At 37.3% G+C, this 17,174-nt stretch overlaps 1 protein-coding gene across 19 annotated transcripts in view; it reads right to left on the minus strand.

The window, feature by feature from the left end:
• MGA (MAX dimerization protein MGA) overlaps window positions 1–17,174 on the minus strand; it is a 168,485-nt gene that overhangs the window by 23,457 nt on the left and 127,854 nt on the right. For 7 of the 19 annotated variants that reach the window (XM_053889170.1, XM_053889169.1, XM_053889172.1 and 4 more), the window contains exons 10-14: window positions 7,868–8,094; window positions 6,597–6,773; window positions 5,923–5,995; window positions 3,667–4,181; window positions 945–1,242 (exon numbers count right to left, since the gene is read on the minus strand). In XM_053889170.1, coding sequence (XP_053745145.1) covers window positions 945–1,242; window positions 3,667–4,181; window positions 5,923–5,995; window positions 6,597–6,773; window positions 7,868–8,094 — 1,290 coding nt within the window. Of the gene's footprint in view, window positions 1–944; window positions 1,243–3,666; window positions 4,182–4,705; window positions 4,882–5,922; window positions 5,996–6,596; window positions 6,774–7,867; window positions 8,095–17,174 lie in introns of those variants that run through there. The other 12 variants (XM_019442478.2, XM_053889173.1, XM_053889180.1 and 9 more) reach the window with 9 other exon arrangements.

Raw genomic sequence — 17,174 nt, forward strand, 5'->3', positions numbered from 1 at the left:
GCCCTAACTCTAATTTTAAAACAGGTTTCCACCACTTCCTCCTGTCCTAGCACCTCCACCTCTTTATTATTGCTACCTCTTATTAGACAGTTACAGTTTACACATTTCTAAAATGTATAAAGACAGTTTCAAAAGAGGGCAAGATAGGACTGAAAATCACCAGTAAAAGCTATTTTTTTTAAAAGGTAAAATGGGTTCTTTTTAAGGCATACAATGCTTGTCCTCCATCTTCACACAACTCCAGCATTCAGCCAGAGATTCCAAATTCCCGTCAGAGGAATAAGAATACAGAACAGAAGCTTTTACTTAATAATCCTAAATAGAATTGAAACAACAAAAAGAAGAATTCAATAAACCGACTATATATACTCTAAATACTGAAAACACAAACGCTTTCAAGAAGGTAATTTATTAAAAGATTCTAGCACTGAAATGTTAAACAAAAAAGGTTTTCATTCATTGAACAGGGATGAATACATTAAAGCAACACTTCCAAGCTTCTGTTTTACAAGAACCTTTTATTCTAAGTCTATACCACTAACTCAACCCACTTTGATTTGCTAGCCCCCTGGTTTCGTAAGTTCAAGGAACATACATATGATTGGTTACAAAAGTACCAGTGCCCATAAAAGAAACACTGAGTTAAGTACTTAAGAATATGTTTTGCTTTTTTAAAAACAAAATTAAAAATCTAAGCCTTTTCTATATTTATACAACCAGTCTAAAACTTGGGAAATAATTTTAACTACAATTCAATTTATCTAGTATCATAGGTCATCAGGGAAGTTACCAAAAAAGAAAAAAAATTCAGGCAAGACAGACATCAAGAATAAGAATAATGCCAAATTCTACATTTCTCTCATTTTCACAAACTCCATACCTGTATCCACTGGTCAAGCACCAAGTCACAAGCCTTTCTAAAACATACATACAGTCCAACTTACCAATTGGTCTTTTTGCCGGGACAAATGCCTTCAGATTCTTCCCAGGGCGATTTGTTGTAGCGCCAGAGGAGGATGCCGTTTTGCAATTGGATGTTGAAGGCAACAGGGTACGTGGTTTCCTGGATGCAGCCACCTTGGCATTGGATGCTACCTTGGAGATGACAGTACTGAGGGTTGAGAGGTCCAGGACTGAGGGTCGCAACCTGCCTGTGATATAAGCAGCTAGCCTATTGGCTGGATGCAATGCCCCCATCTGTCCCAATAGCAACTTAGCCTGCGGGTAACTCTTACCATTAACCTGAAACAAGTGGCAAAGAGAAATTCTGTAAAGATAAAATTCTCTTGCTAACTTATCTCCCTTGACAGGGGTTTCATTTTTACAAGGTTTTAAAAGTCTATTATTCAGATGTAAAAGGAAAAAGAAATGGACTTTTTCCATTTGTCATATAATCTGAGTTATTAGAAGGTGAAAAAAAAAGCTGCCATCTGATATTCTGAACTAATCTCATCTTCATTTTGGGTAGTTTGGAAACAATCTTAAAAACTCATTATATCTGCTCTTACATATGCGAGAGATACAATTAAATCTAATGAATCATCCAACTGTTTTACTTAATAAGCAATTCTGGCTAAACTATTAACAATCAGCAAAAATTAAGTAACTGTGTTTCACAGAATCTCTCTGAAAAAACCAGGGAGGCATAATGAAGCCCTCTCACAAGGGTCCTTTCAAGCATCCTTCATATTTGCAAAATAAACAGTGAGTCTACTTTTAAGTTATAAGAAAACCATCGTTATAATACCTAAGCCACAAGGTCCCCTCAGTTTTCAAAAAACTCAACTTTGAAGATATTGTCATCTCTTGAACAAAACTTGAGCTCAAGATACATGCTAGGAGAAACTCACTTATAACTTTAAAAACAATCACTGAACCATCAGAAGAAAGTTATCAATAACTGAAACAAAGATTTTTCATTGCCATGGAGCGACTGTGTGGCTCAGTCAGTTAAGCATCTGACTTCAGCTCAGGTCATGATCTCATAGTTCCTGAGTTCGAGCCCTATGTCGGGCTCTGTGCTGACAGCTCAGAGCCTGGAGCCTGCTTTGGATTCTGTGTCTCGCTCGCTCTCTCTCTGTCTTTTTCTCTCTTCAAAATATAAACAAACATTTAAAAAATTAAAAGAAAAAAAGATTTTTTTCTACTGCCTGAGTTGATACTGCCCATCTGGGGCAGCAAGATTGTTTTAAAAAATAAAGAACAAAAACTTCCCAAGTTTCTTACCCATGTTCTCAAAGTCCTAGACTAGAGAAGACATCCTCTTCTGTCCTTCCTTCCCATCATTTAAAAAGGAGAGAGGGTGAAGTGTGGTGGAGAAACTCCTAGTCTCTAAATTAATAGGAAATCAGCACAGCGAATAGCTAAAACAAGCCACTCTCTCCTCAAAGACACAAAATAGTTTCTTCACTATGTACATGAAACTGTTGATTATTCCCATACAGATCAGGAACACCTCTGCCTTGAGTCTGACAGAAAGAAGGTGATCTTTCCAGACTAAAGGAAACTTTACTATCATTTTTCAGGGTTTCTAGAGGTCTAGGCCAGATACCCCTATTTGCTCCTTTGGGACTTGCTCTGAAGACTATTCAATAGCTTTCCCAAAGTCTCCATTACAGTGACCTGACTGCTTATGCAAGTTCACATTTTATGATGGCTTTCTGAGTCCTAGACAGGAGAGGAGAACACAAATTTCTATACCTTTATTTCAGTGGGTCAAGTCTCACTAGAAATGAGCTCAGGTAAGTCTCTGCTCTCAAAATTATCAATGAATAAATAAATGAAGAAGAAAACACTGTTCTTATTATTAGGAGTTTAAGAAATACCAACAGAAGCAGTTATATAGCACCATCAAGAATAAACTGCAATAAAAGGTTTTTAATTAAGTCTATCAGTCATATTATTAACGAAATAGTCCTTAGCCCAGGGAAGTGGTCAAGCTAGTAAAGTCAAGTAACCTTAGCAAGAATGTCATATACATTTGCTACTCTGATATAAAAGTGCATTTAATGTTACTGAGCAAGGAGAAAACCTTTTTACTATAATTACATTTTAATTCAAAACCTCTCTTTGCAAAGATTTTCTAGATGCCAGTGTACTTTTACTAACATAATCTGCCTGAATTACTAAACAGCAAGGACCTATTTATACTACACAGTGATTAGCAAAAATCCTATGGACCAAATAAAGGGAAAAAAAGTAAACTGTGGCTCAATTCTTTTTTTAATTTTATACATTTGAGTGACACTCTACAAAATTAAAATCTTCTCCAAGTTTCTGAACATATACTGCTACTAAATACCAATTTTACCTTGTTTTGTTTTGAAAGCTATGTGCTAACAATAACAAAAAACTAGACTGAATCCCTTACTATCCTTGCTTAGTTGTCAAAGTATCACTAGATCCCAAGCAATAAAGTTGTAAGAGTAGGAACTTTCTAAGACTAGACCTAAAATCACAAGCTAAAACAGGGCTCTACATTTCTATTTGTAAATGTGCCAAAAATTCACTCTAGGTACTAGGCCTATTACAAAAAGAGAAGATTTTGTCACCCAGTTCCCAGGAAATGTAAAGATAAATGATATAAAGCCCACTAAGGGCTCTGAAAAATCAAGATGTTACCTAAGTAAAAAAATGTGCTACATCCAGATTAAAGATAATTCTCACCTGGATAAGCCCAGATGTGCTTGAACTGGGTTTACGCTTATAGGCCACAAGCTTCCCTGCAGGAGAGAGCCCTGCATAAAAAGGCAGACCTTTGCCTCCATGTAATCTCTCCCTTACTGAATCCAGGGCATCTGTCTGCACAGGAGAGATATCATCCATTTTCCCAGGGGATAATGGACCATCAGGAGTCTCTGATCCAGATTTCTCAGCCACATCATCTTGGTCTTGACATGATGGCATAGAGATTTTCACACGAGAAGAATAAACAGGAGGGTTCTTCTCACCCCGGCTCTTTCGCTGAGAAGCCAACTCAATGATGAAGCTGCCCACCTTAAGTGATTGTGGCATGTTGCTATTGATGTGCTGGGATAAGATGCTCAAAATCTTGTTCCGATCCTCCTCCCAGTTGCAGTCTGAGATGATTTCTATCAGTTTAGTGGGACCACCTGGTGACCTCTGATGCACATAGGAGGTAGAGGACTCTCCTTCATTGCAGGAAGACTTCCAGCTTCTTTCTGATAAAGAATTGAAACATACTTCTGCATCACACAATTTTGTACTGAACTTCGAAAAATTCTTATTTTCCCTGAGTTCTCAGAAAAGTGCCAAGGGCATAGAAATTGAACAAGCTGCCCAGTGTCTGAATCCCACGTACTTTCAGTGGTAATTTAACACTCACAAATTTGGGACTTTTCCAAGAAAAAGAAATATTTTAGAGAATCAGACTATGATAAGATACTCTGCTGTCTGGGGTCTCCAACAATTTTTTTTTAAGTTTACTTTGAGAGAGAGAGCGAGCGAGAAAGAGTGAGTGCACGCATGCCCAAGTGGGCAAGGGGCAGACAGAGAGAGGGAGAGAGAATCCCAAGCAGGTTCCGCACCACCAGTGCAGATCCCTATGCAGGGCTTGAACCCACAAACCGTGAGACCATGACCTGAGCTGAAGTCAGACACTTAACCAAGTGAGCCACCCAGGGACCCCTGCAGTCTCCAAAAAAAAAAGGGAGTCCCACCTTGAGACTGTTCTGAAAGCTGTGACTTTTTTTTTTTAAGTTTATGTCTTTATTTTGAGAGAAACGGAGCATAAGCAAGGAAAGGGACAGAGAGAGAGAGAGGGAGAATCCCAAGCAGGCTCTGCACTGACAAACACAGAGTTCAAACTCACTGCGCAGAGCCTGACACAGGGTTCAACTCCTAAAACTGTGAGATCATGACCTGAGACAAAACCAAGAGTCAGAAGCTTAACCAATTGAGCCTCCCAGGTGCTCAAAATGCCATGACTATTATGTAAGAAAGTGTTATCTTGCAAACAAAGCATGACCCATAACCAAGATTAAGAATATTTATAGTTTACTGTTCTGCTATCCATATAGCAAAGCAAAGATACTTGCAAGATGTTTTATTAACATGTGATGGGTAGAGTCAACCCTAAAGAACAGCAAAAGAGAGAATACTGTGGTTTAAAAAAAAAAAGTGTGGTCTACCTATAGTTTCTACTGCAAATACTTCTGAATTACTTCTGTGCCTCTTAGATATGATTGCATCATTTCTACATTGTATGCAGATCATTCAGGTACTTCTATTCTAACCAACATGTTAACTGGATGTCTGTTTTACTAGACATCTAGATTTCTACAGCAGAGCCTCCCAACCAATGTGCTCATTACAAGTATGTCAGGATATAGATCCCCTCAGACTTCAAGGTGGTTGTGTTCTCAAGCAGGTTCTCTCCACCCCAGCAGTCTTTTCCACATATCTCAATGTGGCATAAAAACATTATCATTTTGTATATCAAGCCATTTAAAAAAAAAATCGTTGGGAAGTACTGCTGCTAGTGTCTGAAGTGTTAAGAAGCAAAACTAAAAACAAGTAGGTAATGCCATAGCCACTACCTCCCATTACAGTAATTCTAGCCTTTGGTAGATAAATCAGTAATATTCCCTCCTTTCTCCCACTGTAGCAGCTACTGAGAGCCTGAGGGAAATTTTCAATAATGATGCCAAGGTTGCTGAGGCTTGGAAAGAGGTTTAAAAAACCTCATCTTAAATGTCTCTTGCAACAACCCACCATAACAACATGAATGAATTTTCTTAGGAGTGATAAACAGACCAAACAATAGGAAAACACTTATCTATCTATTTTTAATAGAAAAAAAGGGGTAGGTAAAAATATTCTGGATTGGTACTTCTGGTATATGTCCCCCCCTACCCCCCCACCCACAATTACTCTAAAATGAGACTTAATTTTCATACAGACCTTGCGATTTATCAGAATCATCCTCTAGGTCACAGGTGATTGGTTTCAAGGGCTGCTGTTCAGAATCAGGCTCCTAAAGAAAGGAATAACACAAATACTTCAACACATAATTATTATCAATAGAGACAAGAACATAAACATTAAATCTCTCAAAGAAGCCTGAAACAGCAAAAGATTTTAAGTGGCAACAGCTTCACATCTATATGTACAGCTGCATTACTATCAATATTATACAACCCTCAGCAAAAACAAGTATTGCTCTCTAACGTCCTGTGACAGTGACTGAGTCATCAAATTTACACCACACTTTATAGTGTATTGTAGTAAAGAAGGAAAAATATTTAATGTTTAATGGAACAAGTTTCAGTTATTTAGAAAATTCACTAATGCAGAAAGATACAAATCCAGGTAATTACAGATAAATAATTTAATAAAAAAACAAATGTTTGAACTTTTAAAAATTACTTCAGCATCAGAAAGACTAATACTTTAAATAACTTTAAGGGACTATTCTCTAGAACAGATACACAGAGAAAGAAATTGATAAGCACATCATGTAAGACTTCTCTGCCCTCCAAGAATTACTCTAAATTATTCTGATAGCAAGGTAAATTCTAATACCAGCAACAGGGTAACGGAACTTAAAAAGACAAATTATGCAGTAAGTAATTCACCTTTACACTACAGTTCTCGGGACTAGACTGACATGAGCCCTGTTGCTGCAATGATGGGGATGGTGATGGTGACGGTTGTCTCTGTTCCTCTTTTTTCCGTTCGTATACTCGAACACGAGCACAAGTCATCATACTTTCAAAGTACAAGTAGACTGGATCCTTGTCCTCTTCCCGAATCTGTAAATTCCATACAACAAAACATTCCATATGTTGGAGGAAAAAAATATGCTAGACTCCAAAAGGAAAAGGATGTTTAAACTTTCTGTTACAACATTTGAAATTTTTAAATGCAAATTTTAAGAAGTACAGTTATTATGGGCTGTATCTTGGAAAGTCAGAAAGGATTTGATTCTTTATCAAGAAATGTGACATTCCATTAGAGTAGCACTTCTCCAATTATCTGCAATGAAGGATATTTCTTAATTACCAGTCCAACACAGACTGATCCTTTTGTAAAATGTTTCTAGAAAAACAAAAGATACGCAAAATACAAACCCAAGTTGTTTAGTATTAGATTTAATACACATAAAATTACTCTATCAAGTTGCTGTTAAGTTTCTAAATATTTACTCTCATTTTCTAGACTTATTTCATCAGACTCATAACAAATAGTTGTGGATCAGCACTAAGACCAGCACAGAGACCACACTGAATAGCATTGTACTAAAGCATCTTTCGTCAATTTAATGGACTGGGAAGACTGAAATGGATTTAATAATCACAAATGCTTAAGCTCTTAACAGAACCATCAGCTCTTTGACCTATCAATCTTCATAGTCATATGCCAACAATTATTTTATATCTTGAACTTTACTGTTACCTGAATATTAAAAAAATAGCCTTAAAAAGATGAGTTATTTCTTAAAACTTTTCTTAATGCTTTCCCACTAACAATATGTAGTATATCTGAATTAATTATTCTACACTATTGGAATAAGAAGCTTCTTCAGAAGGCTTTTTTTCTCCCTCTCCCTTAAAAATTTGCTGGTCATGTTTAAAAACAAAACAAAATAAACAAAAACCCCACAACTTTTTATGATCTTCTTGAAGAGAGATTTGGCTATCCTTAAGAATTACTACCATTCACTCTACTTTTATGACATCTCTATGCCAGCAACTAGGCTGATTAAATCAGAAAGACCAATGGCTTACAGACATTTTACTTGAAAGCAAAATGATTCACAGAATATAAACCAAAAATATGGTTGAAATCCATTATCTTTACAAACAATATTTGTAGCTTGCAATAAAAGATGAAACTCTGGGCTTACCACAGGATTGGGTTTGGGAGTATATGCCCGTGCAGGTTTAATTCCAGTGAGCAGTTTGCCCTTCACAGTAGTAGGTAAAACTTCTGGCTGAGGCAACAACAACGGCTTCATCGGCTCAATGACAGAAGGCGTTGGGATATAAACTGGCTCTGGATCTACTTCACCTTCTATTTTCACCCATAATGGGTAATGTCGAACAGGCTGTTCAGGCTCTGTTTCACATATAGCTTAACAAAAAGAAGAATAAGATTTCAGGTGCCTTTGGCAACAGAAGCTCACAGGCACCGCCAAAACAAAATGTGCTACCTCACAGAAAGCAGTAACTCATGAAAACAACCTAACAGATGCCCCCTAAAAAAATCTTTAGTTGCCATCATACACCTTAATTTATTCATCTATTAACCAAATATTTGTTGAATACCTATTTTAAGTCAGATAACTGTTTTAGGCACTAGAGCGAACATAGGTAGCTATGAGGAAAACAAAGTTCTTGCCCTCACAGAGTGTGCAATCCAGTAGTAGAAAACAAATTTAACATTTAATATCAAGTAATGGTAAGCACCACACCAAAAAATATAGCAGGGTAAGGAATGAAGAGTTAACAGATGCTATTAGATTTAGCATGATCAGAAAAGGCCTTCTGTTATCCTGGAAAAATCATTCTATACTACACTCTTTAATTTTATAAATAAAACAAATACTTATTGAACCTTACTCCACACCTATTCTAAACACTTAATTATGTTTTAGCTCATTTAATTGTCACAATAGCCCTAGAGACATTATTATTCCCATTTTGCCAAAGCTGAGATTCAGGAGTCCAACAAGAGGCAGAACCAGGATCAAACCCAGTCAATCTGGCTCCAGAGACACAGCTTGTTACTGTGCCCTCTGGTAACAACATGTATTCAAAAGACAGCCTGATCTCAGCAAAGAAGCAAAAATAGATCAATGGAAAAGCAATGGAACCAGAGATGAAATCATACTGTCAAGAAGGTCTACACAAAGTAAAACAGGTATCATTACTTAATCAAATTAAATGGAGGATCTAGGTTAAGAGGCAACCAGCTTTTATTCTCTAAGCAAACTTCCCATTCCCAAAGATAGCAGTAGAGAAACCAAAATTGTATTTTGCATTTTAATGGTCGGTCCTCAGAGAGAACATAGCTGGTTCCAAATCTAAAATCCAAAATCTTTGCCTGCAGTAACATAAAACGTGACTGAGTAAGCATTCACATTTAATTCAAATACTTAGCTCAGGGCAGTTGGGTGCCTTAGTCGGTTCAACAGTTAAATGTCCGACTTTGGCTCAGGTTATGATCTCATGTTTTATGAGTTCAAGCCCCGTATCAGGCTGAGTGCTGACAGCTCAGAGCCTGGAGCATGCTTCAGATTTTGTCTTCCTCTCTCTCTGCCCCTCTCCCCCTCAAAAATAAACAAACATTAAAAAAAAATTTTTAATTAAGTATTTAGCTCAATTTATCTTTCATAATAAAGCAGAAATCAAAATTGCAACCTGATTTCATAAAGTATATTTGTTGTGAATATTAAGACTCCCCTAAAAAACAACTATCTAAAGGGTTCCTAAGGCTAACATCATTCAGAGCATAACCACAAAATGTTGAGTATGTAGAGATTAAAACAGAGTAAAATCTTCAGAGCTGGAAAGTGACTGACCCAATTATTTAGCTAGTTATAGCTGTCTCTGTGTAGGTAGATAAGGTTAGGGATCCCGGAGGAAAAAAGAACAGACATGGCTTTCTTAACATAAGTCATTTTAGGGCCCCACCCATTTTTGTGATCTATGCCATATCAGCATTACTTGTCCATGCACACTTCTTGCAGAATTTCCTAGGGGTTGGAATTACAAAAAAACGCAAAAACCTCGCAGTTAAGGATTTTAAGGTAACAAAGTGAATCCAAAAGCTGGTCTCTACCAGACCAGGAAACAGCTGAACTGTATCAATGGTAAAATTCTCAGTGCTGTTTCAAAAGTAAACATTGACCTATAGCACATTCTTGAGTTGTTTTTGCAGGATTTAAACCCCTTTGAGCACTCTGAAAGTGGACTAACTGGAGCAGAGAATTAATGACGCCAACCCTTGCTGACCCTCATGGCTTCAATCAACTAGGACCTGGATTCTGTCCATGAAGGATGACTTTTACCCCAATTCTATACAGAACTCTCCTTTGTCAAGCCCCATTCACAAATATGCATGTGCCCTTAGCTTAAAACTTACCCAATTTTGTTGTTTGAGTGGACACTACTTTAGGAAACATACTCTTGCTGTTCTCCTTACCTGTTACAAGTAAAACCTTTTCTTTCCCTGTTCTTTGGCCTGGTTGTGTCTTTTGGGTGGACAACCAACAAGAGGCAAACCCAGTTTCAGGTAACATCTATTAACCAACTATTAGAACCTCATTCATTTATCACATAATCCACAAAGGCTTCTAACACCCAAGTATTCATGTATTTCAATGTCTACTATGTATCAGACTTTGCAGGTACGATAATGAACAACAATGACAAAAATCTTGGGCTTCATGTAGCTTACATTTAAGTTGGGGGAAGAGAGCGAGACAGGCAATAAACAAGATTAATAAGGAAAATATGCTGGGTTGTGGTAAGTGCTTATGAGGGGAGAAAAAAAAGCAGACAGGAAATAAGTGGTAATGTATAGTGATTATTATTGTATGACTATGTATTTTGAGGGAGGAGTGTTCCACTTTTCAAAAGGGTAACCAGGGATGCCTTCACAATGGAAATGGGTATTTACAAAGGCTATACCACTAATTTGATAACAACTTTATTGTTTAGTGTTGCTAATTATTTCATACACATATTAATTCTATTATAAAAATAAAAGTGCCTTCAGGGCAAACACTATAGACTTTGACCGCTTTCAAGCTCTTTAAGGATTTTTTAAGCCTCTGTAAGTAAGGATTATACTAAGCAAAGGTTCCATTTCAACTTTTTCTTTTGAAAATGGCTACAAAATAGATAGCACAGTATTTCAGAAGAAACTTCTTAAAATATTTTAAGATATCTTAATTCCTCATAGAAATCAAAGACAACTCTAAAATTCGAAGTGCAGACAAAGGGGAAAATGGTGTGCTTATTGTAAACAAGAGAATTCATAAAAGGAGCTGATTGGGAAGGGTAAAGTTCAGTTCTGTTCAGGACATGAAAGACTGAAGTGCGAGCAACATCATCAAATAGGGCACACAATAAAAATCAGAAATGCTGGGGTACCTGGTTGGCTCAGTCCCAAGAGCATGTGAGTTTGATCTCTGGGTAGTGAGTTTGTGCCTCACATTGGGTGTAGAGATTTCTTACAAGAATAAATAAAAACTTTAAAAAATCAGAACTGTCAATGGCAGAGACTACATCTGAAGTCATGAAAATGGACAGACTCCCCACAAAGAACAAATCAATTCCTCATACTTCATCAGCCCACTGTCCACTTGCTTCCTTTACACAGCTTGGAATCCAAGATAACAGTACTTCTCCGCTCCCCTTCACAATATACTAGTGATCCTCCTACCCTTCACCTGAAACTCAGGAGAAAAAGAGCTACCAAAGGCAGAATTAAGGGGAGAACCAGAATGGCATATATCCAGAGCCAAGAACAGAAACCTGTTATCAAGAAAAGTGGTATCGTATCCCCTAATTTCTATTCAAATACCTCCTAATGTTACCTCACCAAGGTCTCCTAGCATTATCACTGTCTTCCAGGTTCTCAATAAGCCTTTCTTCATGACACTTAAAACATTATGGCACAATTGTTACTGTGGCACTTAAAATTACAGTAAATACATATCTATATATTTACCACATACGTGTTTTGTCAAACTGACAGTAACTTCTTAGACATGGGACTTCATTTTAATTGTATCTTACCTCTTGTCACTCTTAGCAGGGACCATAGCAGTTGCGCCATAAATGAACAGTTTTAGATACAGAAGTCCTAGAAAACTGCTATGCTAAGTCCTAGAAAACTGCTATGCTAGTAATCAGCATACTATATTCCTCTCCCTCCATTTTTGTATGTGTTTTAAACCTTTTTATTGTGAAATGTAATACCCAATTAAGTGCAAAAACAAGGTATATACAACTTAAAACATATTAACAAATATATACCTGTATTAACACTATACAGGTCAAGAAATGAAATACTGCCAACAACCCCTCTTGCATGACCTTTCTCAGTCACAATTCCTTTCCATAAGAGAATCACTTACATGATAGCCTCCTCTCCACTTTCCTTTTTCAAGCCGAGTAACACACCCCTAAATATCACAGCTTAATTTTGCCCAATTTTGAAAGTTATATAAATGTAACCACAGAGATGTATTACTCTGCCTACACTTCTTCTTAGCCCAACATATTATTTGTAAAATGCAACCATGCTGTTCCAGCTACCCATGTAATTATTTTTACTGTCATGTACTACTCTGATTATTCATACTATTATCCATTCTAATGTTATTAAAATATCTGGGGTAAAATATCTGGGATATTAAAATACCTTTCATGTTTTAGCTTCTATGAATCATGGTACCACAAACAATCCTAAAAAAAGTACTTCTGCTGATTACATTGCAAACAATTAAATCTAGGGCATGTGAATCATCAACTTTAGAAAATATTGCCAAACTATTTTCCCAAATGGTTATACCAATTAACATTTCCATCATAAAATTTTAATTTTAACTATTCTGGCAGGCATGCCATGGAATCTTGCTGTGGATTTGCTTTGTATTTCTCTGACCAAGAATGAGATGTTCAACATCCTTTTTTATGAAGTACCTCTAAAACTCGACTATTTAAAAAAAAAAAAACTTTTTTTTTTTTTTAATGTCTATTTTTGAGAGAGACAGAGACAGAACGCAAGTGGGTTAGGAGCAGAAAGAGAGCGACACACAGAATCCAAAGCAGGCTCCAGGCTCTGAGCTGTTAGCACAGAGCCCAATGCAGGGCTCGAACTCACGAGCTGAGAGATCATGACCTGAGCCGAAGTTGGACGCTCAACCAACTGAGCCACCCAGGCACCCCTTGACTATTTTTTATGGGACTGTTTAACTCTCATTAATATACAGACATCTCTACATTTTCTGGACATAGGTCCTTAGATATTGCAAATATCTGTTCTCTCACTGTACCATACATTTTCACTTGCTTAACGTCCTAAAGACATGAATTTCTCATTTTTAACTAATAAAGTGTATTAATCTTTAATGATTATTTTCTTCTATTATACTGAAATCTTTTCCTAATGTGAGATCATACATATATTCTTGTATATTACAAGAGTTGGATTATTTAGCTTTTCACAATTAGGTCTATAATCTCACAGACATTATTTCTATGTATAATGAGTAAATAAATGAAGTTTTGGCTTTTTCCCATGTGGATATTCAATGAGGCTACTACAGTTTTAAAAGATCATCCTTTCCATATTCCTCTGCCATTTCCTCCAAATTAAGTGTCCATATATATATCTGAATCCACGGTATCCTCTCCATTCTGTTCTACTGACCTATTTACTTTATACTCAAGCCAGCATCACCCTGTACTACATGTGGTCATTTTATTAGTTTTGATATCCAATACAGCAAACTTTCCCACCTTGTCAATGTTCAAGATTACCCTGGCTTTACCTGGCTATCTCTAGGTCCTTTGCATTTCCATATAAATTTTAGAACTGGCTTTTCAAGTTTCACATAAAAAACTCTGTCAAGATTTTGATTAGACTGTAATGAAATTACAAATAAAAATGAGAAGTGACATCTTTATAATATTGTTTCACTTGCTACCCACCCTGAAAACCAAGAATGGATGTTAAGGGGTGCCTGGGTGGCTCAGTTGGTTAAGCGTCCAACTTTGGCTCATGTCATGATCTCACGTTTCCTGAGTTCGAGACCCTCTTTGGGCTCTGTGCTAACACCTCAGAGCCTGGAGCCTGCTTCAGATTCTGTCTCTGTCTCTGTCTCTGTCTCTCTCTGCCCCTCCTCCACTCACAATCTTGCTCGCTCTCTCTCAAAAATAAACATTAAAAAAAATAAAATAAAGAATGGATGTTGAGAGGATTCTGGGAAGATGAAAGAACAGGTAGCACCAGGAAATCTGCTCATTTATAAACAACTGCACAGGCAAAATCTGCCTAATGTAACTATTCTGGAATCCTAGAGACTATTGGAGGCTTGCAACTTCCGAGGCAAGACTTGGGACAGTAAATGGTCCTTAACTGTGGTCAATTTCAGTTCTTAGCACAGTATCAACTGCCCATTCCCCATCTTCATTATCTCTTCATTCATGTCCAGTCACTTAGCAGGCAGTGGCACATGTGTTCCTGAAGTAGCCTGCACAAAGCTCGAGGGAGCCAGAGTGGGCAAAGAGAGTCCTATCCTCCATCAGGGGTCTATGCTCTGACCACTGATTGCTTCTGATCAGAGGTGCAAAGAGGTAGGTAGGCAGCCACTATTGTTGCACCTCCCCGCAATACTGCAAGCCCTTCCTCTTCTGTCTTAAGTGACTTCCAAGGAACCAGCACCCTTCACCCCCATCAATTTTCACTTTTTCCCCTTTGAAGAGCCAGATATTAAAGACAAGGACATTCAAAATCAACTGCAAATACAAGAAAAATTAGATAGTGACTATGCATGCCAAGAAAAAGGCTCAGAGAAGATCTGAAAACACAAGTTTACATATACTTCAAGATGATCATTAGCACAGACTACCTACAACAATCAAAACAAAACAAAAGCAGTAACAAAATAAATAAACCCTGGGAAAGGAGGAGAATCTGATTCCAGAGTTACCACATTATTAGATTCAAATGTCCAGTGTTCCAATCACAAAAAGACAAATATTGAATGATTACACTTAGATTAAGTACTAAAAGTAGCCAAATATCATAAAGACAAAAAGTAAAATGGTGTTTGCCAGGGGTTGGGGAAGAGGAAAATGGGGAATTATTCTTTTAAAGGGTTCAGTTTCAGCTTCAAAACATAAGGAAAGTTACAGTGATAATGCTTGTTACACAACAGTGTGAGCATATGTAGTACCACTGAACTGTGCATTTAAAACTGGTTAAGATGGTAAAGTTTATGTTGAGTGCATTCTGTCACCATAAAAATAAATAAAAACAGAGGTGTGCCTGGGTGGCTCAGTCAGTTGAGTGTCCAACTCTTGATCTCGGCTCAAGTCATGATCTCACGGTTTGTGAGATGGGAGCCCCATGACAGACTCTGCACAGACAGTATGGAGCCTGCTTGGGATTCTCTCTCTCTCCCACACTCTATCTGCCTGTCCCCTGTTTGCATGTGTGCACGCTCTCTCAAAATAAGTAAACTTTAAAAAAAAATTTTTTTTAAATGGATGTTGAATTTTCATCAGCTTTACAGCATTTCCTGATATAAAATTTCTTTCATATTGTTAATGTGTTTTGAAATATTCTATATCATTTTAAATAACACGGTACCCCTTTGTAAACGTATATAAAACTTTAACATAGATTGTACAATAAATTCCATTTTTCAGTATTCAACAGCCTTCAATACTCCTATATAAGTAAACCTATTTTTTTTTACAGTTTTATTGGTAAATTTAGTACCATATACAACATGATGAACTTTGACATACATATACTCCTGTGAAACCATCACTACAATGAAGATAGTGAAGGCAACCATCACACCTCCAAGAATTCCTTGTAACTGTAATTGGATAACTTCTTTGTAATCCCTCCATCTTTCCCTCTGAGTCCAACATCCATCCCAACCATTGTCCAGGCAACCACTAATCTATGTATTAGTTTCTATTTCTTTTTTACACAGATGTAATAAAAATGTTAACTTTAGGGGGTGAGATTGAAGCCAAGTGCTTATCGTTCAGTGTAATTATTCTAAGATTGATCTTGTTCCTGAGTGTGTATCAATAGTTTTTCATCTTATTGCTGAGTATGATTCCGTTGTTTCTATCTATACCAAATGTCTTTATCCATTAACCTGTTGATGAACACCTAGGTTGTTTCAAATGTTCTTGCTATTACAGATAAAGCAGTTATGAATACCCATGTAAAAGACTTTATGTGACATACACTTTCACTTCTGTTGAGTAAATACATACAAATGAAATGACTCCATTGTTTGACAGACATATTTTTAACATTCTAAGAAACTAGCAAACTGTCTTCCAAAGTTGACTGTACCATTTTACATTCCCACCAGTTACGCACAAGAGTTCCAAAGGCTTATATTTTCATCAACATTTGGGATGGTCACTCTTTGTAACATTAGCCAGTTAGTGGTATATGGTAGGATCTCCTTGTAGGTTTTTTTTCTGGCTGGGTACAATAGGCTTTAATATATATAACACAGTATATAACATGGTAGGGATTCCCTAAGCCCCTCCTCTTCTTCGGGGGATCAGAGGTGGAAATTGCAAAGACATCGGGAGATTCTCAGCATCTTGGGGGATGAGTTGGGGCAAGGATTCCCCACCTCTCTTTTCTAGATCTTGCTGGAGCTACTGGTCCAGGAGGCTCTTACTCCTTGGAAGCCATGCAGACCATAACGTCTACCACTCAGTTACCGTAGCCAAATTTATTCTCATAACAGGAAATGAGTCTGGCAAAGCGGTCAATCATGGCAATGCTACCCGTAGCATCAAAGGTGGAAGAGTGGCTGTGAGGGTTAAAGTTGCAGAAAACAATCTGGTCCTCAGTATAGCCCAGGTTGCCCTTGAAAGGAGGCCCTCTGATACCTGTTTACACTGACTTTTACCATCCTGTCTTGGGGACACAGCTGTCACTACACCAGAAGATGTAGCTATCTGTTGATCAGGGAGGAGGGCTACCTTATGGTTTTAATAAGCATTTTCCTAATGATGACTGATGACAACCATCTTTTCATGTGCCTGATCTAGTGTCTATATATCTGTTAAGTGTTTCAATTTTCTATTTTTTAAATTCTGCTGACTGCCTTCTTACTGAGTTTTTTAAGTATTCTGAACGAGTTTTAAGAATTATTTATTATAGGGGCACCTGGGTGGTGCAGTCGGTTAAGCGTCCGACTTCAGCCAGGTCACGATCTCACGGTCCGTGGGTTCGAGCCCCGCGTCAGGCTCTGGGCTGATGGCTCAGAGCCTGGAGCCTGTTTCCGATTCTGTGTCTCCCTCTCTCTCTGTCCCTCCCCCGTTCATGCTCTGTCTCTCTCTGTCCCACAAATAAATAAAAAAACGTTGAAAAAAAAATTAAAAAAAAAAAAAAAAAGAATTATTTATTATAGATACACGTCATATGTT

The sequence above is a fragment of the Panthera pardus genome, unplaced genomic scaffold (genome assembly GCF_024362965.1).
Source record: "Panthera pardus isolate Hobbes unplaced genomic scaffold, ASM2436296v1 HiC_scaffold_24, whole genome shotgun sequence".
NCBI classification, from domain to species: Eukaryota; Metazoa; Chordata; class Mammalia; order Carnivora; family Felidae; genus Panthera; species Panthera pardus.